The sequence below is a fragment of the Thermobia domestica genome, chromosome 11 (assembly GCF_964235325.1).
Source record: "Thermobia domestica chromosome 11, izTheDome1.hap1.1, whole genome shotgun sequence".
Classification (NCBI taxonomy): domain Eukaryota; kingdom Metazoa; phylum Arthropoda; class Insecta; order Zygentoma; family Lepismatidae; genus Thermobia; species Thermobia domestica.
Genome location: NC_137464.1, coordinates 158,984,226 through 159,012,006, shown reverse-complemented (window position 1 = coordinate 159,012,006; position 27,781 = coordinate 158,984,226). Strand labels below are relative to the sequence as shown.

The window sequence follows — 27,781 nt, the reverse complement described above, 5'->3', positions numbered from 1 at the left end:
CATAAAATTGAAGGAAACTGGAAAATCTTCAATCAGGTATATCAACCACAGTATTTGAATCCGGTACCTCCCAACTTGTATTTTTGCTCTTCAATTTTTCATTAATTATATGTATTTTTGAAAGGAACGCTTTCCCAACTAAAAATGCTGCTGTTTGTATTTCATTGTTCTTTTCCCTCCTTCTTCCATGGATAAAGTTCGCCGAAATAACGTTTTCATATGTCTAAAACGTCCTTAAGATTTGCTTGGATGTTTCTACGTTCGTTGTACACTGTATTTCGTATGAGCTAATACCTCCTCCTGAATCTGTTTATATTTACTCCTTTATATAAGTTTCTTATGATATTGATTTCTTTTTTTCTATTTCAGCAAACTAATTCTTCATGTACTGTTTCTTCTTGTACCTAAAAATATGAATAGCTTCACATTTACAATCTTCGTATATTGCAGTGTTTAATGTTTAGGGCAATCTGACATTAAAATGTAGTCCATTTCCTTTGTTTCTTTACATCTTTACACGCTGCATCAAATCGTGGTTTCTTTTGGTTCCCTTTGATGAATCCTGTACTTTCTTCGCTTGTTTTCTTCATAATGCCGCAATTGCTTTCGTACGCTTCATATACACTCATGTCCAAAATTATTGTCGCATGTCTATAAATATGTTGTTGTAGGAATATAATTTGATAACGAGTTCGCCCGGTATTTCTTATAATGTTAGTATGTGTATAATCGGCAAAGACATGTATGTGGCAAATTTAATGTCAAAAGAGCAGTAAATAAGAACAGTAAAACGGAAATAAAACTTTCTTGTCCATTTAGCAACATTTTGTTCCACTCATTCTAATTTTCGTATTTATAATTCTTTTCGTATGAAACTTACCACAAATATACATTTCCCGATTATACACATAGTATTAGTGTTAAAAGTATCCAGCAAAATCGTTATCAAATTACATTCTTACAAGAAGACAGTTATAGATACGCAACAATAACTTTGGACAAGATTAATACTGTTATGTGGTACATTCTAAATACAGGCATTTTTTTTATCATTGCATACAAATAAGAAATAATATAGAATATTTTAACTAACCTTCTTAGATTGAATTCCAATTATTCGCCACATGAAATAGCATGTAGTAAAACGTAGCTTAACAGATAGATAGGCAACATGAAAGAGGTCCAGATGCAAATTAAATGTTCAAAAATAAAAATATTATATTGTTTGAAGGGTTTCCTTGCTGTGTATACTTTAATTTTTGTATATAAGCAACTGAACTCTTTTTTTCTTTCATGGACAAATCAATGGACTTTTTTTTTTCCTGTATAGTCGCATGACTACAGTTTGTGTTCGGTATCAGACTCTTGTTCTTAATTATTTAAACAGGAGAACACTGCCCTCTTTTACTTGTAAAGTTATATAAACGCAGTGTAAGTCACCAATCTCTTATTGATATTTATTAGTATATTACAACACAAGCTAACTTCGCCACCTAATGTTTTGTGAAACGAAACAATCACTGATAAAGAAAGGAAGTAACGTGCTCTTGTAACACTGGTCCACAAACTTGTAGCTAGTATTTTATTCTTGTTGGTTCGAGAAACACACACTCGTAGTATATTTACAGTAGCATCACAAGTGTATGAACAATATTACTAGTGTGGCCCCGTGTAGCGTAGTCACTAACACTCTTGCCTTCTGTGCTAGCGGTCACGGGTTCAATTCACGGTGGGAGTACTCGGTCAAAAAAGTGTAAAATGCTTTTTCAGGCCAGCCATCCTGAATGAGGTTTCCCTGGGTTTTGCTCATTCACACCAGGTAAATGCCGGTGTGTTACCCAACTTATAGGTCCCAAACCGCTTCTTTCCTTCCCTTTTCCCGGATAATGTGCTCACCAAGGGATGTCATCCCTCATACGTTACGGGCTAAATGGCCATAGATGCCGAAAGTCCAGAAATATAAATCCTAAATATTACTAGTCTAGTAAATTTGAGAAATAGGCCCCAGAACACACAAAATGGTCACGAATGCTGTGCACAGAATTCCGAAACAGTGTTCCGGTTCAACATCCACGCGCTATAAACGTTTTGTAGCTTGGGATTTACTTATCATTTTCTATAAATTATAACAACAGACTTCTGTTATTGTGGACGAAAATACAGGGTGATCCAAAGTGTGAAGACACCCTAACGAACGATAAACACTGTAAAATATAATCAAAGTAACGATGCAGGTAGGAAATAGGAATGGGGGTAAATGTTTCAGGGCACATTTAGCTCTAGCGCTAACTATTACAAAGTTACGGTTGTTTTTTGTTGTGTCCCCAACTAAAGAGGTCAGTCATATAGCAATGTCCTCTGTTACAGGACTGTTCAATGCATTACCCACTTCTGTCGATTGTCAAATGCATTCTGAGTTTCCAGTCCCACAAAACCTTGCGCGAAGTGTCGGCTGTAATGCTGAAACATGCATCCACAATTCGTTCCTTGAGATACTGAAGATCCCTAATATCCACAGCATACACAACAGACTTCGCATGATATCACAGGTAGTAGTCCAGTGGCATCAGGTCAAGAGAATGAGGGGAACTTCATCAAGCATTAATAAACTGCTGATCTGACATTTACGGAAACAGGTACCATCATAGGGTGAGATGCCATCATGCTCTAAAAACTTGGCGAATAACTCATCCTCTGACAGCAGTGATGGTAATGCGTCGATAACCCATCATCGTTAGGCTTCCATCGGTGAAGAATGGATCCACAACGCGAGTCCTCCACACACTACACCACACCATCATCTTGCAGGGAACACCTATGGATGCATCATATCAATGCGAATTACTATCCGACCTGTACTTCACGTTATGTTTGTTAAACTCTCCCGACACGTAAAAGTTCGCCTTATGAGTAAACAATATGTCAAAGCCTAAGGTGAGGGTTTTGTGATAACTGCTCTGTGTCTCATTCTTGCTGACTAGCTGAAATATCCATTCGTCTCATGGGAAGAATAGGTTTATAAAATATATTTGAACGATATATTTAAATACTCTTTTATCCTTAAGATGCGTACTTAAAATCGAAATGAAATAATAAAACCTCAACCAAGTGCTAAATATATTCAAAAATTAATTTGAAGCGGTTCTGCTGGTATTCTTATTAAAAAAAAAAAAAAAAAAAAATATCCCAGGACCGGATTAAGGGAGGGCTATACCCGGGGCCTCCAGGTGGACGGAGACCTCCACTTCGATCAAAATCTCAACTGGCTGTCTAAAAAGAATCATGAAGATACAATCATCATCATAAAATAAAATATCACCAAACATATGAAACATATTCCCTTAACTTTCGTACTGTATTTTCACATAAATGTATTAGGTGAAGTCAGCAGGGATCACATATGTTTTCTAGCCCTGGGTCTCCAGTTGGGTTAATCCAGCCCTGCCCTGCCCTCATTTTAGTCAAAGTGTAATGATTAAAACGCAGATCCTTCTAAATACTATTTTTAAAAATCTTAAGTGGTTCAACCGTTTCCTTATAAATTAAAATATAAAAATTGACCCTATTACTTCCTTTGAAGCCGAATTATCGAAAACGTTGAAAAACTTGTCCGGTCAATTCTGATGAGGAATTTACATATCGAATTTCATCTTCCTAACGTAAGGAGGGGTTCCTGATAATTAAGAAAGACTTACAGCCTGACAATATAGGAAAAATCTCCTTAATCCATAACGGTACCTATCACCAGCGTTGCTTATCTTCACGGATAGCAACTCATGAATCCACCATGCAGACATTGGTTATGACGTCCTTCGATTGGCTTGGTTTAACTAACTACTGAATCGTATATCGAAGAAGTATCCAAATATTCATTAATGCGAGAGAGCATTTTATCAGGTATTAATGATGAACTTGGCTTGAACAGCCTACCACCATCGCTCTGTTCGCGTATAGGTGACATTCCTTACCATCCTCTTCGTGATTCCTTGTGCATCAGATAAATTTCCATTTCTTGCGCCCATATATGTGATACATGTCAGTAATTACGTAGTTCCGTATGGCTGCGACATTTTTTGATTGCTCTATATCTTTCTTTTAACTGGAGCATAACTTTTTTGAAGTATGTACTAAATATTTCATTTCAAAAATGTAGAACATTTACCTTTTTTACAGGTTTATGGCGTGGCCAGATGACGCTTTGGAACTGGTAGCTGACTACTTTTTAAAAGATATGGGTGTTGAAGAAGATGTTCAAGCAAAATGTGTTGTTATATGCAAATACTTCCACCAAAGCATTGAAGAGATGTCTAAAGAGTAAGATTTATGATATATAAATTTGATTAGTGTATTATTATTCTTATCCTTATCCTTATTGTACTTAAGTATTATTAATGTTATTATCGTTATTATGTTATTATTTGTTTGTTATATCACCGAATTGTGATTCGTTGAGTCTAGTAGACCAACAATAAGATGGGAGTGTGGGGGGGGGGTGACTCAGTGGTAGAGCGTTCACCTCTGGTGCTTGGGGTCCCGGGTTCGATCCCAGCCCCCGCCAAGTGAACTTTGTGGTGGACAAACACCGTGCTCGTGGGTTTTCTCGGGGTTCTCCCGTTTCCTCCCACTTTCTTCATTCCACCATTTCACTCATCTCTCATAATCACCGTCTCCTTTAGCCTAACCGACATAACCGTGGGACGTAAAACTCAGAGATTTCATTTCATTTCAAGATGGGAGTGCTTTATTGTTTGTGATCTAAATTGGTGAATGATCTTTCAAATGTATGGTAAGTATTTAAATGTTTGACACTATTGAACCCAGTTGAATAATAAACTGGGGTACTTGCAGGTATCAGTGCTAGGCGAGATGATAATAATAATCGTATTCATTTATTTAATGTCATATTATTACGTAAAATATTTCCGTATCTTAAGTTTATTGAGAGTTATTTGTACTCTTAGTTGTTTTTAGACTTCCAAACTATGCTATGCATAAGTATCAGAAGTCTTATATGAGGCGTTGTCCGGTGCGTCCGTATGTCTGTCAACAGATATCAGAGCGAAAACGGTAAGAAATATCGAGATCCGATTTTTGCAATCGATTCGGCGTCACAAGAATAAATTCCATCTCAATTAACTCTCTATTCAAACCGGAAGTGGTTCACATTAGCCATTTCTGGCTTCAACTTTTATCGCAATATTACGTAAACAGTAATAGATTGCAAGAAGCACTTCTTTGCAAACGATTCAGCGTCTCGAGGTAACATATCATAACTATAAACAACACTCTGCCCGAACCGAAAGTGTTTCGAATTTACTATTACTTCCGATTTCAATACTGATTTCCATAGAGCAAAAATGATAATGCTATCAAGATGCAGTTTTATGCATTTGATCCAGCGTTCCAAGAATAGATTCCATCAACTCCGTGAACCTTCTATTGAAACCGGAAGTGGTTAAAATTGCCCATTTTCGTTTAATGCTATAGAACGAAAAGCGTAACAGATAGCAAGAAGTAGTTTTCGCAAACGGTTTAGTGCCTCAAGACTATAAATCATCACTATATTCATTATGCCTGAAGACTATAAATCACTATATCATCACTTTATCATCACCATATCACATATATCATGACTATAAACAACACTCTACAGAAACCAGAAGTGGTTAAAATTTCCTATTACTTCTGGTTTCAATACTGATTTCCATAGAGCGAAAACGATAAATGCTATCAAGATGCGGTTTTCTGTAATTGATTCAGCGTTTCTTCTATTCCATAAATTCTGTATTAAAACCGAATGTGACTAAAATTAGTCATTTCCGATTTGAACTTTTATCGCAATACAACGAAAATGATAACATATAGTAAGAAGCTTTTTTTTTTTTTTTTTTTTTTTTTTTTTTTTTTTTTTTTTTTTTTTTTTTACAAACCATTCAGCGTCTCAAGGTAACTTAATATATCTATCCACAACAATCTACCAAAACCAAAAGTGGTTCAATTTGTCGCCATAGAACGAAAACGGTAACAAATAGCAAGAAGCGATTTGTTTTGCAAATGATGAGCGTCTCAAGATAACATATCGTGACTCCACAACACTCTACCGAAATCGAAAGTGGTTCGTATTTACTATTCCAGTTTCAATACTGATTTCTGTAGAGCAAAAACAGTAAATGCTATTAAGATGCTGTTTTTCTGCAATCAAGTATAAGTTTGATCTTCTCCCTTAGCTCTCTACTCAAACCGAAAGTGGTTGAAATAAACTGATTTGGTTTCAGCCTTTATCGATATAGAACAAAAAGCAGTAAGGAAGAGCGGGTAATGGTTTTTGGTATGGATTCAGCGTCCAAGAAACAGGTTTTGTCTTCGATCTCTGTTGCAACCAGTACTTAGAGATGCACTACTTTATGTTTGATTATTGGATTCACATAGTTTGGAAGTCCTAGCTTCACATTGTGAAGTGATATTCACTTGTTTATTGTAAGTGTTATTTAAGGAGAGTTTGGAAATCATGCCTTATATTGCCACACTGTTCTAAAAGACTATCTTCAATTCACTCCTTTGATTTTGCTATAAATTTGTGAAAACATCTTTCGTTTAATAATTTTTTCCTTTCGTTGTCTATTTCTCTTCTTTTAAGACATCGGATAAGGTTACGTTTATAACATGGTGTATCGGAGACATTGTTATATGAACGTTGGTATCGAATTGGAAAATTTTAAAGTACTAAAAGTCAGTTTTTCGTCCATTGCGGACATTTTTTATGAGTTAACGTTATTTCTGCGTCAAATTCGACAGTGATCAGAATAACAATCAGCATACCTGTTTGAAAGGAGCCTAATCGACACTGTAAACACTGGAGGTTACTAAGATTGTAATTATTGGTAATGTTCTTCATTTTCTTATTAGAGGAGACATGATTCATTTGTACAGTAAAATAGAACATGAGTAGTGAAAGTTCAGAAGTATGGCCTGACTGAAAATTGTTAAAAGTAATACACTGGGGTTCTTCGGTTACTTTTCACTGTCTACAAAACACTATAGATTAAACATGGAAATAAACAAATTACATTTGAGAAAAAGATATTGCAGGGTATTGTAATACCTCTTCTTCATAATACGTTCTTCTAAGGATTATTGATTCACAAAACTAAGAATAATGTCAAATTTCTTTTGGCCACTGGTGTGATTCCTTCACAAGGCAATGTAGTTTATGTACAATAATGCAATAACAACTCAAGATGTCCAATATAAAGAAAACAAAAATTAAATCTGGTAGGCTGATCTCCATACAATCAAATAGGTTTTCAAAATCTGCTCTACACCACACTACATAGGCGGCAACACATCGATGCAATGGCTGGCATAACCTTGCCAAGATTCCAGCCTGTCTTCGAATAGCTTCACGGCGTTCCACAAACGTTCTGCAGGATTGCTGCTAACTCACTGTTTACGATTACACTACAGTCTTGAAATATCTTCACAGATTAAAAGCTAAGGTAATTATTTCGGGGAAATCGAAGTGGCAAAATTCGAATTTTGAGATTATGAAAATTTCTGGCAATTCATTTCTTAACTATGTATAAGAAATGTGATGTACATTTATATGTTAAGTACACACAATCCTATTCCTCTTCTTTTCCTACAATACTGAATGCCTCTTCTTTTGAATGGATTTACAAGGAGCTCAATTATGACAGTCATTTATCACATTCCGTAGTCTCAAAGACATTAACTATTTACACCAATATTTCAGAAAGTAGTTGATATCAAATAAGATCAGTCTCAACAACTAAACGTCATTATCTCTTAAACTAATAGATCACAGTTCTTTACAGTATTCACGGTAAAAGTTCATAGTTAACAACCATAAGTTTATATATGTTTTTATATATATTATTTTATATACAGAGTGTCCGGAATGGGACTGACTGTTTTCAAAAGTAGGCTGATTTTTGACACATATTATAGTTCATATCTATATATTTGTATAGACCAAATACATATTTTAAGTAATACTGGAGTTTGGGTTAGGGTTGCCACCTTTTGGTAAATCTAAAGCAACGCACGTATCGAATATATGCAGATCGCTAGTTTCTTCTACTCAGATTTGTACATGAAACACTTCATTTAGAATGAAAATAATATGCTCGAATGAAAATTACAATGAAAATTCAAACACAAAATACACGAAACAGGGAACTCGTAGCGCCAGTTTGTTGGCACTTAGTTCAACTGAAGTTATGAACATTGATCCGGTACAAACAAAGAATTACGTCATTCATGGTGATTTCACTGTTGCCAACACACACACACACACACACACACACACACACACACACACACACACACACACACACACACACACACACACACACACACACACACACACACACACACACACACACACACAAAAGAGAAGAACTGTATCGATATTTCAATAGTCATGGGTATACATCGTGGGTCGAAATTTATGAAAGTCACATATATTTTGTACGTGTTTCGTATAATTTGACGTCTTGCTATATAATGCATATCTCAGACGTATTTGGGACGCTATTTTTTTTTTTTTTTTTTTTTTTTTTTTAAATTTGGGATGTCCCGCCTAATTCAGCATAGATAGTAACTCTAATGTGAGTGCCATAACACGAATTCCTACATATACAAATTCATCAGGTTATCTTGATCTCACATCAGTGAAAGCTTCCGTTCCGTTTCCCTTAGCAAAAGTACATTCTTAAAATTATTTTAACAAAATTTAGTAAAGCAATCTTAAAATAAACCACTGTTTCAGCGTTTACTGATCGTGGTAAGAAAAACTGAAAAGAAGTCTTGGATGAAAAAAGTTTTTATTATTATTATTATTTCAGGTATTACCGAGCTTTAAAAAGAGTGAATTACGTTACTCCTACATCATACTTAGAGCTGATTCTTATGCTGCAATCATTGTATCAATCCAAAGTTAATGAAATCACGATGTTAAGAAATCGTTACGTTGGTGGACTTGAGAAACTTGAATTTGCAGCATCACAGGTGAGTAAATACATATCCTGATTATAGAAGAGAATATACCTGTAGTCTTGGTAATTACAAAGAAATACAAGATGTAACAATACAGTAATGAATACTCATTTCTTTTCTTACCGTTGGAATTATAGCTTCACCCAAGTTCAATCTTTAGCTTGAGCTTTTATTTTATTTATTTATTTATTTATTTATTTATTTATTTATTTATTTATTTATTTCAATTAACTTGAGCTTGTAATTTTGCATTGATCAAGATCACACGTATAGTGGAAATAGTCTACTATAAAATATGCATGATGTGAAGTTCGCAAGTTTTGCATAAATATTAAGAGTTTATACAAATTTTTAAACCACCAGCATAAATTTCGTTTCTTCCTTTTGTTGTGCACTGTGTTATTTTAAGGGGGTATAAATTTATGATTTCAACCCTGTACTCACTTTCGTAAATTATTCTAAAAAAATGTAGTGCAATGCTATTGAACTTCATTGAACAATTGTATTTACAGTGAAATTACTAGGAATTCAGAAGCTTAAAGTAGAATAGTAATGGGAATTTGCTTCTTAAGGCATTTTAAGTGTCTTAAGTACTGACAATACACTGTCTTAGAGATAGAATATTGGAATTTTTTTATTTGCTTGGGTGGTTGAATGATGCAACGTTTTGTTTAGTAGCACAAGTAGTTTATTCAGTACAAGAACAAATGCAGTGATACCAGAACACATTATACTGTTACAAACTACATTGTAAACTACTTTGCATATCAGTATATTTCTATGTATACACTATTCACAACAGGTGAATAGGTATACACTATTCAGGTGATAATCAATTTCACACAAACCCTGTCGAGCATGTTTACGAAAATGCCAATTGTCGAGTTAATTCTTGCGTTCAGATGGCTCGTATTATCGATTTTAACATGGTGCATAGTGCCTTTTATAAAACTTCACAGTCCAGTGGTGTGAAGTCGAAACTTTTTGGAGGCCAAGGAATATGTTCTTGACATTCGAACTATTGTTCTCCAAACACAAACATCCGAAGCACGTGAAATTATACGAGCAAAGTGAAGGGATGTCCCATCGTCGTGGAAGATAAGTTCAAAGATAAATTTTCTCATATGGACATGTATCGTGCTGTGAATGGTTCACACGCAGTAACACTGATATTCAAACACACTTTAACATGATTTCATTGCAGTGTAGTGGATTCTGGTAGAACTGCTTTTTTTTCGTTAAATAACCTATTTGAGTTTCCAAACAAAATGGTTTTCCATTCAACTACCCCAAGTGCCATCACTAACGAACATCAGTTTCAGAAACCTCCTCATCTTTCTTGAATACCCTGTATTTCCAACAGCCTTTAAATAGGACATGGATAGGTATTATAACACATCGAAATTGTAAAACTGCTCCAACTTCGTTACTATATTTATGTGGGATTCGTATTTCGAGTGTGTAGCGTAGAAAATTTCAATAAATTTGTACAAATGGTTTCAAAATAATGAAAACATCTTAAGGAAACCTAAGTTACTTGATTAATACGGCGTTAGACCACTGATTCTTCATGAAATGGAGGCATATAAATCTTGAATTTTTTTCAGAGGAATATTGTACCAGTAGTTACCACTTATTTCGCTTAGCGAAGATGGAGGTTTGTATCTGCTCCTGAATCCGGTTTGACCTCCATAACTGACTACAAGTGTTCAATAAAATTGAGGTCTGGATATTGGACAGATCAGGAGAGGTGTTGTTCATTCCAATGTTTATGAAATCACTCACCAGTAGCTCCAACATCATGAGTTGAAGCATTCTTTTCTCGGAAAAATTGTGTCGTTGGCCCGAAACAACATTTGGATCATAAATACATGTCGTCACGTAAAAATCAACATAATCACCAGCAGTAATGCGTCTTGTGTGCGTAATCACAGAGCCCACGGAATACCAGAAAATTGTTACTGAAAGCATCACAGAAACAAATCGGATCATAAGCTCCTTTAGATGTTCACCTTACATAAATAAGGTCTGTTGTTGGAAATAAGGTAAGATAGGTATATTACACGTTTCGAATCATATTACACGTCTCCAATCATTGGTGGCCCACTTTGCTTATTCTCGACATAATTTTCTTTGGTTCAAAGCAATACTGAAGTTTGTCAACAATTGAGAAATTGCAACTCCACCGCGAATGTTCAGGTTATGCAACTAACTTCGGATTGTGTTTTCACAATAGTGTAACTGGCAGGTGGGGATTCAGTTCCCAGTCACTGTTGGCGCATTCACTGTACGATGCTTGGTAACAATTCTCTTCACTGTGTCTTCTCTCCCGCCCACTATTATCCTTCGGCGATGTTTTGCCATAAGTTCTGCAGGTCGTGAACACTTTGGATGTTTTCTTGCTAGACACCAAGCACACTGTCTACTCCGAACTCCGTAGGTACTTGCTCCAATTAAACGCTCATTCACAATCTGCTCCTTTTAAAACTTAGAGGGGTCTTTCATTTTGCATCACAATCATTGCCCGTTTTAAGATATGAGGCTCGCTCTGCTCTACCCTATCTGAGTATTACAAATGACACCTAACACGCCATTAACAATGGCAATATACTACCCACACGTGCTCGTTGGTGCCACCTCAGATATCTCACATGTTGCAAGTTATAGATATTTCCGTTATTTTGATACCATTTGTACCTTGAATATTGAATACGAGCATTGAAACATTGCAAGATTTCAAAGTTAAAAATCCACGTTAGTTTCTCGGCTGAATTAGTGAAAAATAATCACATACAGATTTCTACGAACTAATTATACCTGCGTAAAAAAAAAGTATGTAGTCTTGTCATGCACTATATACACTGATGTTCAAAACTTGAAAAAGAACTAGATAAAGTAACATAAAATATTGCGAAGTCGATGAAAATGAGTCAAAGCCCAGCAGTATGTTGCCAGAGGTCTGCCATTTGTGCACAAGGAGAAAGACGTTGCATAGCATGATGTCATCATGACTGTAGTGCCGAATGGATCTGCTTCCTTAACACAAAGCAGTTGAATGAAATAAGCGTGTGTATGTGTGTGTGTGTGTGTGTGTCAATTAGAGAGCTGTAAACTGCATTGTGGTTTTGTTATTCACACATTTTGGATGACTTCACACTTTGAAGAATAATTGAGAAACTGGAAGGACAAAGTGTAACGAGTGTGGCTTAGGAGTTCTGTATTCTGTACAGCATTGTTTCACGTGCATGAGAAGCATTCCAGAACCACAGGCAATGCTGTACAGAGAGGAAGTGGTGGTCGACCACGGTCAACTACAGCAAAGGATAACCACTACATTGTGAAACATACAAGAAGAGATCAACGGAAACAACGGATGCAAATACAAACATCTCTAAGGGAACCGCAAATCGCTCAATTTCACACTCCACAATGGCACGGAGATTTCATGAGGGTGATCTCTTTGCCCGACTATCATTCTATTGACAGGTGCCAAGGTCATAACAACTGAACCAAGAAAGAAAGAGTTGATTCTGTTCTGAAATGAGAGCAGATTCAGTCTTAGTAATAACTCTGAAGGTACACTCATCTAGTGAGAGGTAGGAATACGCAATGAACCCAGGAACTTGTCGAACATGATTATTTTGGTGTGCCGGTGTTCTTGTATGGGCAGGCATAATATAGCATGGGAATACCTAACTCCCAATTTTTGAAATCGGTACACTCACCGGTCAGCATTATTGTGGCAGTATACTTTTTCTCCATGTGTGTTTATTTTTCAGAGGCGCACTCGGTCCCACTTCTTTTTTTATGGATGATAATGTGCGACCGCATTGGACAGCTTAAGTCGTAGGACTCTTGAAACGAGAAGATACTCGGCGAATTGACTGGCCTGCTGTTCTGCAGACTTAAATCTCATAGAGCACATTTGGGATGCTATGGGGAGACATCTTGCAGTATGTTCATTTGCACCAAGGACCATCTAACAGTTGCCAATAGCGATGGTGGAGTAGTGGGACTTCATACCACAACAACTCAATATCTACTATGTGAGCAGCATGGGAACACGTTTCAGAGCATCCATCGCTGTCCGTGGTGATCACGTACTCTTTTAAGGATCATTTGTTCCTTCTGTAATGTTAGGGAGCATCACGGGCCGCAGCTCTTTCAGTGTAAGCTATTCTTTTGTATAAAAGTGCCACTTTTGTTCTTCTAATCATATGTTTCTTTCCGTTGCTTCCTGTATCATAATGTTGCACAATTTTTAATGTATAGTTCGAAATTCACTAATGTATACCATTTGGGAGTGACATAGCACGCAACACTTACTTTCGTCCTTAAGATTTACAGCAGTGTAGTGTAATTCAATTTTCGCAAAGACATAAACTGTATTCAATCAGAAGTGAGCTTACTTTGGCGCGATAGATTCGGCGAATCACTCAATTTTTGGTGAGAAAAAGTAGTGGCTTCCTATTTAGCTATTCCTTGCCCATCAAATACTCATTGCATAAATCAATCATTCCCATGTTCAAATCTTAATCATTTGCAGCACTGATTCTTCCCGTTGTCATTTCTGATGCTGACTCTCATGTTACTCCCTAGTACACCGCTTCCTTTCTGATGTTACTCGGAGTTGGGGGACTGGAAAGCGAGCGCTGTTAGCATGGATGCAATGCCACATTAAAGCACTACTCAAGTTAGTAGCTCTTGCAATTCTGCATTTCGGATAGTGTCACAGAAACTTCTGTAGGTACATGCCAGTTGTAAACATACTGTTGCCAGTTTAATTCCAGCCATTATCAGAAGACAATCGCCTATGAGATTGTCATTAAGGCATCAACCATGAATGTGGCCATCTAGCTTATTTTGTGTTTTGTGAATGAGTACAAGTATATGTCGGATTTCCTTAAGTATAGATTGCCTTGAAATTAAGACACTTTGCATATACATAGCAGTCAACACTGCTGAAAGAATGTTCAAAAAGCTGGTTTAATTAGTTACATACATAACATCAGTAAAATTATGCTATATGAGTGGAAGACAAGTGTATATAATTTTGAAGTTGATTTACGGGTTTCATGTCAAATACATATTTCGCGCTGGGAGTAGATTTGTAATACTTCTATTTAAAAACGAAACATATTTATACAGAGTGTTTCAAAACAACACCGACAAAGCTTGGGAGGTGATTCCTGACACCAAGATAAGACAAAAAGTATAGACCAACCTGGGTGCACAAATGCTTCCTTTCGGAGTTATAGGCTGCCGAAAACATGAACTTTAAAGGTCAATAGCTCCAAAGCTATGGGACCTACCGTAATCGGGTCAAGACTTCAGTTAGAAACTAATATGTGCCGTATCCAAAAATCCATGTTCCAGAATCCTAAGGTACTCACGCAACAATTTTTATAGAGGGAGTTTGGCTACGGGCACAGAATTTGAAGTACTCACCAACTACCTGTATAAAAATTGTTGGGCAAGTATAAGAGGATTCTGAAACATGGATATTTGGATGGGGCACACACAAGTTTCTAAGTGAAGTCCCAACCCAACTAAAGTAGGTCTCATAGGTTTGGAGCTATGGGCCTTCAAATTTCATTTTTCAGTATTTTCGGCAGCGTATAACTCCGAAAGGAAGCATTTGTGTACCCAAGTTGGTCTCTACTTTTTGTCTTATATTGGTGTCAGGAATCACCTCCCAAACGTTGTTGGTGTTGTTTTGAAACACCCTGTGTATATATAGCTGATATTGCATCGAATCTGAACTTATAGGACGCGACCCATTGTTGAATTTTGAAGGAATTTTTACTGGGTCATGAAGTATTTGTATCAAATTAATCTGTTAAATTAAGGTTAACAATTTCTGCTATGTAAAGAGTGAATTTTCTGAAATTTCGGATGAAGCTTTAAATAACTCATGTTACAATTCACTATACAACTAGATCCAATTGAAAGTGAAATTTGACTCATTTTTAGCATTAAGACCATATATAAAACTCGTAAGCCATTTATTTTCAGAGTATAAAAATGTTAGATTGTTTTGTATCTATATTGTAAAGAATATTTTCCTTATGCTTCCGTGAAGTTTGAATTAATCACAGCAGATTAGAGAAAGTTGAGAAGTTGTGATAGATATTGGGTTGTTTTGAAATTAATGGGATTTTAATTCAATCACAAGCTCAAACTGCCATAACTTGATTGAACCTGAACGTAATTAATCGAGAAAAGCATCCATTATCAATACATTTCAATCTTCGAGAATCCCAGCAACATAAAAATTTGCAATTGTGAAACGAATAAATTCTTCAAAGGCATTCTGGGCACTCTCTTAGTTGTTTAGGACGTGTCCGTTCAAGAACATGTTCAGATGCTGGAAAAGGTGGAAGTCAGTTGGAGAGCATGGTGAATAGAGAGTGTTTCATATTATAAGGCTTGTAACTTCAAAAATATCATTTATTCACATTGTTGTCGTGTAACATGATTAGACCATCACTGTTGACTAATGGCCAAAATAGACGTTTCTGTTTTCGGGGCATTTTGTCAATATTCTGAATTCTTGGGAGTGATAGATTTGTCAGGATAGAATAAGATGTAGTGCAGCTACGAAGCAACTCAAGATCATTGTGACCTTCTCTGAGTATAGTGTGTTCTGGAAGGGTTTTAGAAGTGGAAGCTTGATTTAACTATTTGTAGAACTTGTTGGTTTCTTTCTTATAAGAATAAGTTTTTCTTGCATTTGATTATTTTCGTAGCGCAAGAGCAGCAACAGCATAGAGTAGAATTTAATATACTTACATTTTTTATTCTCGGTCAATTTGTGCGGCACTCATTTATTCCTCTTTGTTCATTTATTCATGGCTACTCCAAATGCAGTGCTACGGTCTAACAAACAACGCTGAGTTCCTCTGCAACCTCTCATGTTGTTTCCACGGATTTGCTTCGGTGATTATCTACCTTCAATTCAATGTCACCAGCAACAGAACGACGTTCGTCACCTTCTTATCTTCCAAACATATGTTATTACAATAAAATTTTCGGAGCTAAATTTCCATTATATATTCGTTCACACCATTCACAGTTGTAGTAACCTCCTACAATATTTACGGTGATTTTATGTAGTGCTTTGCGCAGATTCTTTTCAGATTGTATTTCAATTATTAATATTTATTTCTCTTAAGGTTTAGCTCGCGCTAGACGGTAGGCCTCTCCCGGGTTTCGAACCTACGGAGCAGTGTCAGTGAATATGTGATGCGAGATTGTTGGCGAACCATTCTGTTTTATAATCTTTTTTTTTTTTCATAAAATAATTGTTTTATTTCTATATAGTTCATTAATGTTTCTAGCTGTTTAGGCGCTCCTTTTGCGAAACTTGTGTTTTAGCGTCCTATTCTTTCAGCCTGAAAATAGAGAAAAGTCCAAAGGTCTTTTGTATGGCATATATATATATATACAGAGAGTGCAAAACATAAGGTTAAACTCTACGGACTGAATTGTTTGAGAAATGTCCTGCGCTGGTTCATCACAAGTGTGTGCTCATTAGCGATGATAACATGCATCTACACACGGCAAGTAGAACCTGTTCTAAAATGGAGGAATGTGGCTAGGAAAATTTTTTTTCATCCGGCGTTTTCACTCGATCTTGCTTCAACAGACTACTGTCCTTTTTGCAGCTTGCAAAACCATCTTTCCGGGAAAACACTGCAGGATAAGGATGACGTGCGATGAGAAATGATCTTTTTTTTTTTTTCCTCGAAAACCGATGATTATTTTTCTAGAGACTATTTTCGTGAATAACGGTAGTGTTCCAGGTAAATAATCGTATTTTTTCACGGTTCAAAAATACAGTACTTAATAATGATCAAGTACTTTCCCACTGTACCTGAGATGATGATCATATTGTTCTATTACGATTATATTATAGTCTGATTCGGTCCAAGGAAGATTACGGCTGTATTGCGTATTCATCTGCTCGTTCTTTCCTGCTAAAACAACTTGACACTGTTCATCACCTAGGAATTCGGCTAGCTACTGGTGTCTTTTGCATTAGCCCGGTTCCTCTTCCTAGCCTTTATGCAGAAGCAAATGAACCACTGTTAGTCTATTGTCGTAAGAGACTTTTCAGAAATTATACAGCCCATGTGTATAGTTTCTCGGACCACCCCTGCAGCTTTCTATTGCGTTACCGAATACACGCCCATGGTATGATCGTGTTTACGAGAGCCTCGCTGCTGACGAATTTGAGTACACGTCCCTTTGGTGCTACATGTTTGTGATCTTGTACCATGTCTGTTTACTCTACAAGGTTCAACCTTCGATTGGCGTCATAAGCTAAACAGCACACAAGTAATCAGGTATTCTAGGAAGAGTTAAAAGCATTGCTTGCAGAGTATCCCGATATACAGGCGGTTTCAAAGGAGATAATTTCGTTGGTTGTGCCTTCCTTATAAACGAAGAGAACTCAGAAGTCAATCTACATCGCCTTTGCTCAGTATTTACAACTGATCTAACAACAATTACGCTTGTCCTCGACTGATGCTATTCAGCTTTTGCTACACCCCGCGTCGGGTACTTATCTGCATTGATTCATGAAGTGTTATTATATGTCAGCAAAATATAGTTAGTAAACAGGTTTTTGTGCATGACATTCTTGTGGTACGCTATCATTTACAATACGGCTGTGTCGTCTGCTGGATGATAGGACATGTTGGCATCCTGAAAATGAGTGTGCCAACACAGCAGCCAAGATCGTCGCATTGGTAGATATTGCACTGGAGTACTCTTCTCCTTGCTCTGATATTAGTAGCTGTATCCTCCAACAGATGCGCTCTCATTGGCAGGTGCAATAGAACTAGACAAACGTAAATAAGTTCCACTCAAGTAAACCTCTTTCGGACAATTGACAGACTTTAACGTGTACTATAGCACGGTCAACAAGAGATGGTCTCTGACGTTTCTTACCAAATGCGGTGGGATATTGCAGCCCCTGCTTTGATACCAGTGTTACCAACCACGATCACTCTGTCGTATACCATTAATTAAATTGCCACTACAGTTGCACCGAAAAAACCTTGACACGCGAGGAGCGGCAATGTCACTGCGAGCTGTCAGAGACGTTCTCTTACTGGACGCACTATAGTAACCGATGTAAAGTGATCCTGACAGCATACATATTGGAAACTCACATCTCACACATTCTTATTTGGTGCATGGCGCTAACCGTCCATATTGAGAAGACTGTATCGTTACAGTGAATATTCAGGACACTCTAGTAGAATGTCCAGAATACTCAGACCTCAGAGAACGTTTTGGACTATTTACAAATCTAAGGTTTCGGAGATAATGTGGTCATCATTAGTACTTTCACCTTTATTCGTTTAATTGGAATGGTTAACGTAGAATTTTCTTTTTAGATTTTTTTTCTGTTATGAACTTCTTTTATTGCATTTTTTTCTAGTTATTTTCTAGTTCTTCGTATTTTACTTATATCTTTATTCTTTTCACGTCCTTCGATTAATTTTATTAGCTTTGGGTTTATTTTCTTTATTTGTAGTTCTTATATTAGATTTGCATTTTTCAGAAGTTTTATTATGAATTTGTGTACAGTTTGTGTCGGTCATTGGCCGTGACGGAGGCAAATAGCCTGGGTGCTGACTTCCCATTAAACTTTAATCAATCAATCAATCAATTACTGAAGGCTAAAAACTATCTACAAACGTACCTTAGTCTTTATTCTTGATTAAACTTAATAAAACTTTGAGAAATACTGTAAAGTTTTTCTGCTTCTCGTTCACTTATGTATCAAAGTTTTTTATAGGTAGCTGTAATGCAAGCAGAATTAAACGCTCTTCAGCCTCAATTGGTGGAAACATCTGCTCAGACGGAGAAACTTATGATAAAAATTGAACAGGATACGGTTATTGTTGAAGCTCAAAAAGAGGTAAGGATTAGTAACCGTACATGAACAATTATTGCATTACTATTTCTTTGGAAATCAATGGAATACTTTAGAAGATCAATAACATCACATATGATTACATTCTATCAGCATATTAGATCTCATCGTGTATAAGAGATCTCATTCTATCTAGTTTCTGATCTCGTCCTGCTTCAACAGATATTTTCCATTGAAATTATCGTATTAATAATGTGGTTATTTCTAGGTGATTAGTTATTTTTTTGATTTCTGCATTTTGTTAGAGTAAATTACAGTGATTTTATGCAAGTTAATTAATAGAAATTAAAATTCTTTGTTATTAACTGTATGTAACACTTTCAACTTGCCACTTATTCGGGCTTTGTTTGTTTTGTGTAGTATTTTCAAAAAACACCTGTCAGTCAGTCAGCATCTATAAGTTTCAGCTTAGTTTCCAGGAATAAAAATATAATTTAATAGTTTTATAATAAAGATTTTTAGTAGATCAACATATATTCCCTTAAATTTCATACATTTACGGAAGTACACATACTTATCCATTTAATGGAAACACCTGAAATACTGCAAATTTCCATGTAATATTTCACGTATGAAGATGGTTGCAATGGTAGAACATATTTCTGTAGAAATTGTCGTAAGACGTGGGTTAAGTTTTTTTTTTTTTTTTTTCGTTTCTTTTCTTAATAGACATACTATAAATGAACAATTTATTTTTTTATATATCCCGATAGCGTGTGTTCAAGAATTATCGTATCATTTAAATTGTTTTTAAGAATTTGTGGAAGTTAAATACACTATTTTTTGTTAGTCTCGGCAAAATTAACAAAAATGTTATTTGCTACCATAATATCAGGTTGTATTAAAAATGTTGAGCTTTTAGGTGTCAAATTTGTGAATGCTGTTATTATGACTTGAAAAAATAAAATTATGAAAGCACATATCCACCATTTTGTTCGATAACTTTCTGCCATTTTTCCTGCAATACCGTAAACCCATCGTGTAGAACTTATGTGGTTTCTGGTCAAAAAATTGTTACATGTAGGTTTTCACAGACCATTATTTTACATTATATTGTAATGTTCCACATGGTGTTGTGTATAAACAATTCTACACGCCAGTGTTTACTAACATCACCACCTGGTTTAGCAAGAAGATTCCACACACCAGATGGATCTACTATCACCTGCAGACGACGGGCTTCTGGCCCTCCCATGGAGCAGACGATAACAATGGAGCAGCAGCGCCACCGCCGCCCGAGGACCTCTGTAAATTGGCTGGACGACGGCAATTCTGTACCAGTTTACTGGTGCTCCTCCTATTGTTTGCTTCGGAATATTAGGAGTAACCTATCCCCAGGCCTCTAGTCTACTTCGGGACTACGCCTTTCCTTTCTCCTGGCCTAGCCTGCTTTGTCGGGAATCCCAACCTCAGCCGTTTAATCTGCTTTGAGGCTCTGTGGTCACCTAACCAACCCACTGCTTGCTTCGGACCTTTGGGCCCCTAACTCCACTCTGCCTAGCCTGCTTCGGGGCTTTGCAGATATCCTGTCTGCGACCTTACGGTCAAAAACTACCTGTACCTAACCCTGTAAACTTTGAGGAAATTATCTGTATAGTATTTGTGCACAATATTGTTTATAGTAAATTTTATAATAAAAACCGGCAGTGGGAGTCGATTTCGGACACACTTCTTATTAACGCTCTACCTATAACCTATATGGGACAAAGTTTTACAATGTTCTTTCATTCCTATTATTCCTAAAGCCCCTCAATGGTTTATCATTTGAATCACCTAATTTTTTTCCATTCTCTTCGACGTACAAATTTCCGATAACTCAAGTATATATCTTTTGTCTTTTAATTTCATATTGTTCATGTTTCTGTTTCGTATAAAACAATACTCAGCATTTAACTCCTTTTTGTAACTCTTCATTCAGTGACTCACATACTGTGCTTTTCACAGGGCTCCCAGCAAGCAACTATTTGCCACTTTTTTGCAACTCTTTTTTTTTTTTTTCATGGATGCAACTATTTAGCAATTATTTCTATTATTTTCCAACTACTTGCATCTATTCGCAACTTTCTCCGGTGTTGTAGCCTATAATTTTTTTTTAAAAAAAGAAGAAAACAGTAAAACTGTTTATAGAGCATGTAGAGAACACAAGTTGTTCATGAACAAACCTGCATTTGAATTTCTCTCCATTGTGTTCTGGAAGGGAGTCAATCCGCTCTGCGGAAGAGCCTGCTTCCAACTTGTTGAATCTACGAATTTGCTTTTTCTAAATGAATTGCCTTATTTGTTACTCTTTTTAGAATATGTTAAAAGTTGCCAGTCTTTAAAGAGACCATTCATTTCATTTCCATTTTATTTCAAAGTGTGAATCTTCTAGTTGGAACAGCCAGTAATGAAGCCTTATTGTGTTTTCCAGCAGGCCATGTTTCTTGAGTGCAAAGATTGTAATTTGAGCGTTGCAGAATGCCCAAGTCTAGTTATCGCGTTTCGGATGATTGGTTTCATCGAACTGATGCTTTAGGACACGAACTATCATCTTGGTTATCAAAGAAGAGTAAAGTGGAAGTGCTCTGTCGGGTTTGTAGTGCAACAATAATCATTGGAAGTAAAGGATTTCAAGTTGTGTCACAGCATATGTCAACACCAAAACATGGTACTAATGCAAAGGAGAAACTGAGTGAGCTGCAGTTGAAAATCTGCCCGACTAGCATCAACTTAGGAAGTGGAAGTCCTATGAGTACTGATTTAACCGATACTGCAAGTTCGGAGGGTCCAGTGTCTTTGCCGTCTCCAAACCAGCCACCTTTAACTGAAGCAATAATACTGATCAAGCTACAGTTAAGCTCAGTGTGTCATGCAGCTATCAGAGCACAAATTGTTTGGGCTTTACATGTTGTTACTCAAAACTTACCTGCGGCATCGTACGATAATATAACTGATGTTATATGATCCATGCTTCCAGATCCAAACAGTTTTCCCAAAAACTTTTGTTTGAGCCATTCTAAACTGTTATGTGTGTTGACTGATGCTTTAGGACCATTTTTTCACAACAGCTTTGTGAAAAATTGAAGAACATCTCGTTTACACTTCTCTATGATGAAACGACAAATTTTCAAAATCGCAAAGAACTACAGTTTGTAACTCGTTATTGGAGCTCTACTTTAAAACAAGTTATCGTACGCCATTTGTACTCATTTTTCATTGGACACGCAAAAGGTGAGAACATCCATAAGTACATTTGTCAAGTGCTGGATTTATATAATTTGTCACCCAATAACCTTCTTATGTTGGAATGTCGACCAAATGTCAACGAGAAATTTTTCAGAATCGTTTTACGGAACAGTTTCCAGCCATTGAATATTGTTTCCTGCAGTTTATTCCGAAAAGGCAAAGGAGCCTGATGAACGCCTCATACTACGTATATTTCCTAGATGCTGAAGAAAGAATCCATTGTGAAAGCAGAAGTAGCCTGTGTATGTGAAAGTGCATCTTCGTTCACACCATTCTTAACTATATTCCAAAAAGAACCTCTTGTACACATGCTGCACAATGAGTTTCACACCATTCTTCTGAAGATGGTAGGATTTCCAAGCCAGAATCTCAATGCTTCGACATATTAAAGGACGAAGTCTTTAGTGCTGAAAATCTTTTGCCATGGAAGGTAGTGAAGTTTGGTGAGAAACTTTCCTCAGGGGTCAGCACGCTTCCTAGTAAAGTCAGCTGAGTTCCTTTCTAGTGTGCAGAAGCATTACAAAGCAGTTGGGATACATATGATTGAAAAATGTAAAATCTTCAAAAGAACATCCTGAAACAGTGTTGTGTGCACCCTATGGAATATCAGGAAGTGACCAGTGACAGTGACATTACGGATATTGCTCGTTCATCTATCCCATGTAAAGTTCCTTTAAAAAAATGAGTGGAAGCTGTTAAAATTAGAAACAGTACAGTATGAAGAGAATGAGAAAATCGACTATTTCTGGAATAAGATTTTCTTACTGACAAACGACAGTGGCTCACCAAAGTATCCTACTGTCATGAACATAGTGAAGTCCATCTTGACATTGTCCATTGGAAATTCTGACATTGAACGTGGGTATTCTTTTTCAAGGAGAGTCCTATCTGAAGAACGAATCAGCATATCAGAGAAAATGTTGAATGCAAGACTTGTATGAAGCAATCCAGCAGCATTTCCTATAAATCAAGAACTCATCAGAATGACTCAGATGGCTTATCGCAATTACCTAAATTACAAAGAAAGAATAAGGAAACAAAAGGAAGAAGAGGAACTAAAGAAAAAGCAGGAGCACGAGCGACTAGAAACAAAAAAAAAAAAAAAAAAAAAAAAATCATCAACGAAGGAGCTAAGTCCAAAGCAGCACTAACTGACTTGGAAAAGAAGTTAGCGGAATCAAAGGAAGTTGAGCTGTTCAAATAGAAAGCATCTGACCAGCTTCTCTTAGAGGCTAACAAACGGCTTAAAACAGCGTTAGAGAAATAGGACATGGCAACAGTTAGAGAAGATGAAAGAAATCAACAAGCAGCCACAAATAAAATATAAAAGATGATTACCAGTAAACAGTCAGCACTGATAACTATTTAGTTTAAGAAGACAAGTGAGACAGTAAAATCTGTGTAGGGTTTGGCAGGTCTACATATCATAGATAATATATTGCTGAGTTTAAAATGCTTTGATCCCTATTTTATTGTTCTTGCCACTTTTCGTAAACACAGTTGCAGCTTTTTACTCGTACTATTGTGGAACTTTTTATGAATACAATGTACAACTATCTTGCAACTTTTGTTTTCAATCTTGCAACTATAAACAACTAATTTTATGCAAAATATCACTGGGAGCCCTGTTTTCATCATAATCACCGCAATCATCTTAAAGATATTTAACCATTTTTCACTCGTTTTATTTACCGTTCCATTTCATTTCTTTGTTAATAATATTTCCTAAGCATTTAAAACTGACAGTCTCTTCTACTTTCTTTACTCAAAATTCTATAATTCTCACAGCCTAAGTCACCCCAACTACAATTGCTTAAATCTTATGCCTGTTTTCACATTTAGTTTTATTTCAAATTATTTTCAAAGTTTTTTCTTCATATTTCCTGACATCGTGTTTATTTTTTATTTAGATTTCTCAATGGCAGCCATAGCATCTGAAAAGTAAATATACTAGTCCTAGCTCCCATCAAGTTAACCTGTTCCCTGATCAACCTCTTCTTCGCTACTCATCTAGATACTAAATAATATCACTGAAAGGTAAAATTTTAGTTGAACACTCCTTCCAGTTTCGTTGTTCTATGTCATCCTTTCTATTACAACTTTCAATGATTGATTCTTATGTACGTTTCTTTCGAGTCTGATCTTTCATTTCATCCCAAGCATCTTTCAGATTACCCAGTTCAAGCGCTTAAAACCTTTTTTTTTTTTTCTAAATCAGCGAACACTACATTTGTTTCCTTCACTTTGTCTGAAAACCTTTCATCTATTTTTTTCGATTAAACTAATTACATCTTTGTGTTACCTCTATATGTCCTCCCAAATCAAAACTCCAACTTCCTTTCAATTTTCTTTCTTTTTCTTCTATATAATCTCTTCCATATTCGAAGATGAATTTCTGCTGTGTGTGAAGTGAAACTGAAACACTGGTGTTAAATCAATTTAGATCTGTTAGTATAGAGTACATCGCCCGATACGAACGAAATTCGCACCAGAGAATGTGTGTCTGTAGAGGGCGTACTGATCTTAGTCAGAGGGTCCTAGCACACCGGCAACCGTAAACGATAGGCTGATCCTAGTGTTTGTAGGAGGCATGCTGCTTGCAGTATGAAGGCTGTCGGACAACAAGACAAATGTAGTTAAGTGTAGATCATTCCCGGGACGATGTCAGCGAACGTGTATTGTACAATTAAGGTTATTCGATTTTAGCCATATAGTGGGACAGCAAGAAATCGGATGGTCGTTCCTTTTAATTTCCGCCCGCGTGTCACGTCGTATCAGTGGTCTATCTGTGGTGTACACGATGGAAGGTAGAGAGTTCCCATAGCATATGTGCCCATAACAGAACTTTTCAATGCTTCCATGACGTACCGAAGTGCTCCTGGAAAAGACCATGCAGGCCATCCTAACTAACAGGACGGCGACCGCCAATGCAATCACACTCAACGTAGTTCCTCGAGCATTAAGCAGTCGATTGTTGAATACTGCTCTAGAATGGCGTAATTAACGGCCCTGCAGGGCCTAGAATCCGGGGAGAGCCTACCGCAAAAGTGGTATACTTAAATTTCGAAGATTAACTTATGATGTTGCGATGTTAAAATCCACTCTTCAGATTTCATATTATTTCTCACATTTTTCTTAGTATTGTTCTATAGTCTTCTAATAAGAGTGTCCCAATAAATGCGGAAGATTTAATATCTTTAATATAAAGCTTATATAAATAAAAATGTGTGATATTTTTATTTCATTATAGGATAAACGTTCAGATTTCGGAATTGTGGTTTTAATTTGCACACTTCTTTTCTTTGCTTTAGTAACACTGTTGTTACGAGCATGTTACCAGTGATTGTTACAGTTTAGTAAACATGGGACCTCATTCCGTACTAGTTTTTGCAAAATTTTGCAGACAGAAACACAGCGTAAAATCTAGAACAAGCAATTGTATGTGCTATACCGATTATCGCAAACCAAAACGCATAGTTTGGAAATGGCGAATGTTATATAGAAACTGTGATGAAGATTCTTTCAAACCTTTGAACGAACTGTTTGTTAAAAATGAACGTATGTTGTTTCAAGAGTATGGCACCGTCTGCCACACCTCCAGCGTGATAAGTACCAGGTTTTATGAAAAATTATCAGGATGGGTACTCTTTCACAATGGTGATCAGAACTGCAACATCACGTGATCTCTCCTTGTGACTGCTTCCTTTGGGGATTTCTCGTAGCGGCTTAATGGAAGTTGAAAATAAATTGCTTTCGTATTTTGTCAGTGGGATTCCACCTCAGAGCAGCACAGGATTGTGATCTAACAACTTTTCCTTTTTTTCTAACGATTGACATTCAGCATCTTTGTCCTGACATAGCAATTAGCCTATATGCCTTAATCCAGTTCATTAATTGCAATCTTTCTCTATCTCTCGCTTTACTTCCATTATATCACGGCTCTCAAAATACAAGTTTCATGTAAATTTTTAAGTGCCAATACAATGTAGTACTACAACTTAACGACAAATATAACATTCATATGCTCCTATTTCTTTACTTCTTTCATGCAAGTATTTTCAGCCTCTATACACTTGCTCTTCTACATGAATTCTTTTTGAAGGAACACGTCCTCCTTTCGCCTCGCTATAGACATTCGTCCATGAAACTTAGATGCATGAAAATGGCAGAATGTTTTTGAGAACTCTAAATATATATAAGTATTAAGTTACCGTTAATATGAAGTCTTGAAACTCCTGACAATGTTACCACCGTCCTAGCTCTAGAGTGGGCTGAAAAATAGTACCAAGTTGAAAAAAAATGGGGCTGAATTCACTATTTTATACCAGTGTAATACACGGTTCTATAACACCAGGCACGTAGCCAGGATTTCGTAAAGGAGGGGGGGGGGGGTCCGTGACATGAAATACTGTTGTCATCACACCAGGGACTCGATTAATATAAACTATTTTACTGGCAATATATATTGGTTTGTTAGGACAATAAAATGAGTGTGTGTTAGTCAGTATTTTAATAACAAATTATGAAGAAATCTCGAATAAAAGAATAAAAAAACGTTCCTTCCTTTGTTCATTTAAATATAACAATTTTCCTTTCATTGTGACTTCACCTATTATAAAAAGTACATATCCAATAATGTCTTGTAAAATATTTTACAATAACTGCATTTCTTTCTCTGTTGAATCAAATGTTAACAGAACTTTCTTTCCACATAACATATTTTTTTTTTATTCCGTCAACTATTGTCTGTTCCAAATGACAAGTTAAAGGAGCAGTAGAAAACTGTTTCCAAAATAACATACTGATACTGCGGACAAGCGAATGGCACTATGCTTTCGAAAGCTTGAAATTTCCCTGACTAGTAGCAGAAATTCTGAGAATTCCGTAACTTTGCTAGAAATTTCAAATTCCCTTACTTTTTCAGGATATTCCACTCATTCGCCGTCATGTATTGCAAATAATACAAATCTTCTCATAAGAAAGAGTAACCAAAAGCTTGCTGTATTTTTTATTTTTATTATTATTATTATTTTTAACGCTGATTCTTCTTTTCCTCGTTTCTGTTTTCATCCTTCCTTAATTTTTTCATTTCGAAGGGGGAGTCCGGAAGCCCCCTGGCTACGTGCCTGCAACACGAAACTAAAAGAGGTAAAGTTCTGGAACACTCCTCCCACTTCCAAGAGTCCAAATCAAGCAAGTGCTCTTTATAAAAACATCCAAATAGGAGGACTCCGAACAACCGTGGAAGTAGATGAAACTTTTCTCGCACGTAGGAAGTATAACAGAGGCCGCAAATTAAAAGGGAAAACAGTTATCTTCGATATGTATTGTAAGGAAACCAAACGCGCCTCTATTTCAAAGTGACCAATAAATCAAAACAGTTTTATGGCCATATATGAAAAAATATATAAAATGAGGAACAAATGAATCATTTCCGAGCGAGTTCATGTGTAAACAGTACGTTATAATAAAATATTAAAATATAAATTATTACACCTTATTCTTGTTTATTTCACGGCCGAAGCAGGATAATAGACATAAGAAGAATATAAGGTAAATGAACTGACATTTGTAAAAAAAAAAAAAAAA

General features: G+C 36.3%; 1 protein-coding gene across 3 annotated transcripts in view; it reads left to right on the top strand.

Annotated features, from left to right (window-relative positions):
* Positions 1-27,781, top strand: part of Dnah3 (dynein heavy chain 3, axonemal) — a 567,072-nt gene that overhangs the window by 355,204 nt on the left and 184,087 nt on the right. For all 3 annotated transcript variants that reach the window (XM_081731270.1, XM_081731268.1, XM_081731267.1), the window contains exons 43-45: positions 4,174-4,314; positions 8,868-9,030; positions 18,830-18,952. In XM_081731270.1, the coding sequence (XP_081587396.1) occupies positions 4,174-4,314; positions 8,868-9,030; positions 18,830-18,952 (427 nt within the window). The remainder of the gene's footprint in view (positions 1-4,173; positions 4,315-8,867; positions 9,031-18,829; positions 18,953-27,781) is intronic.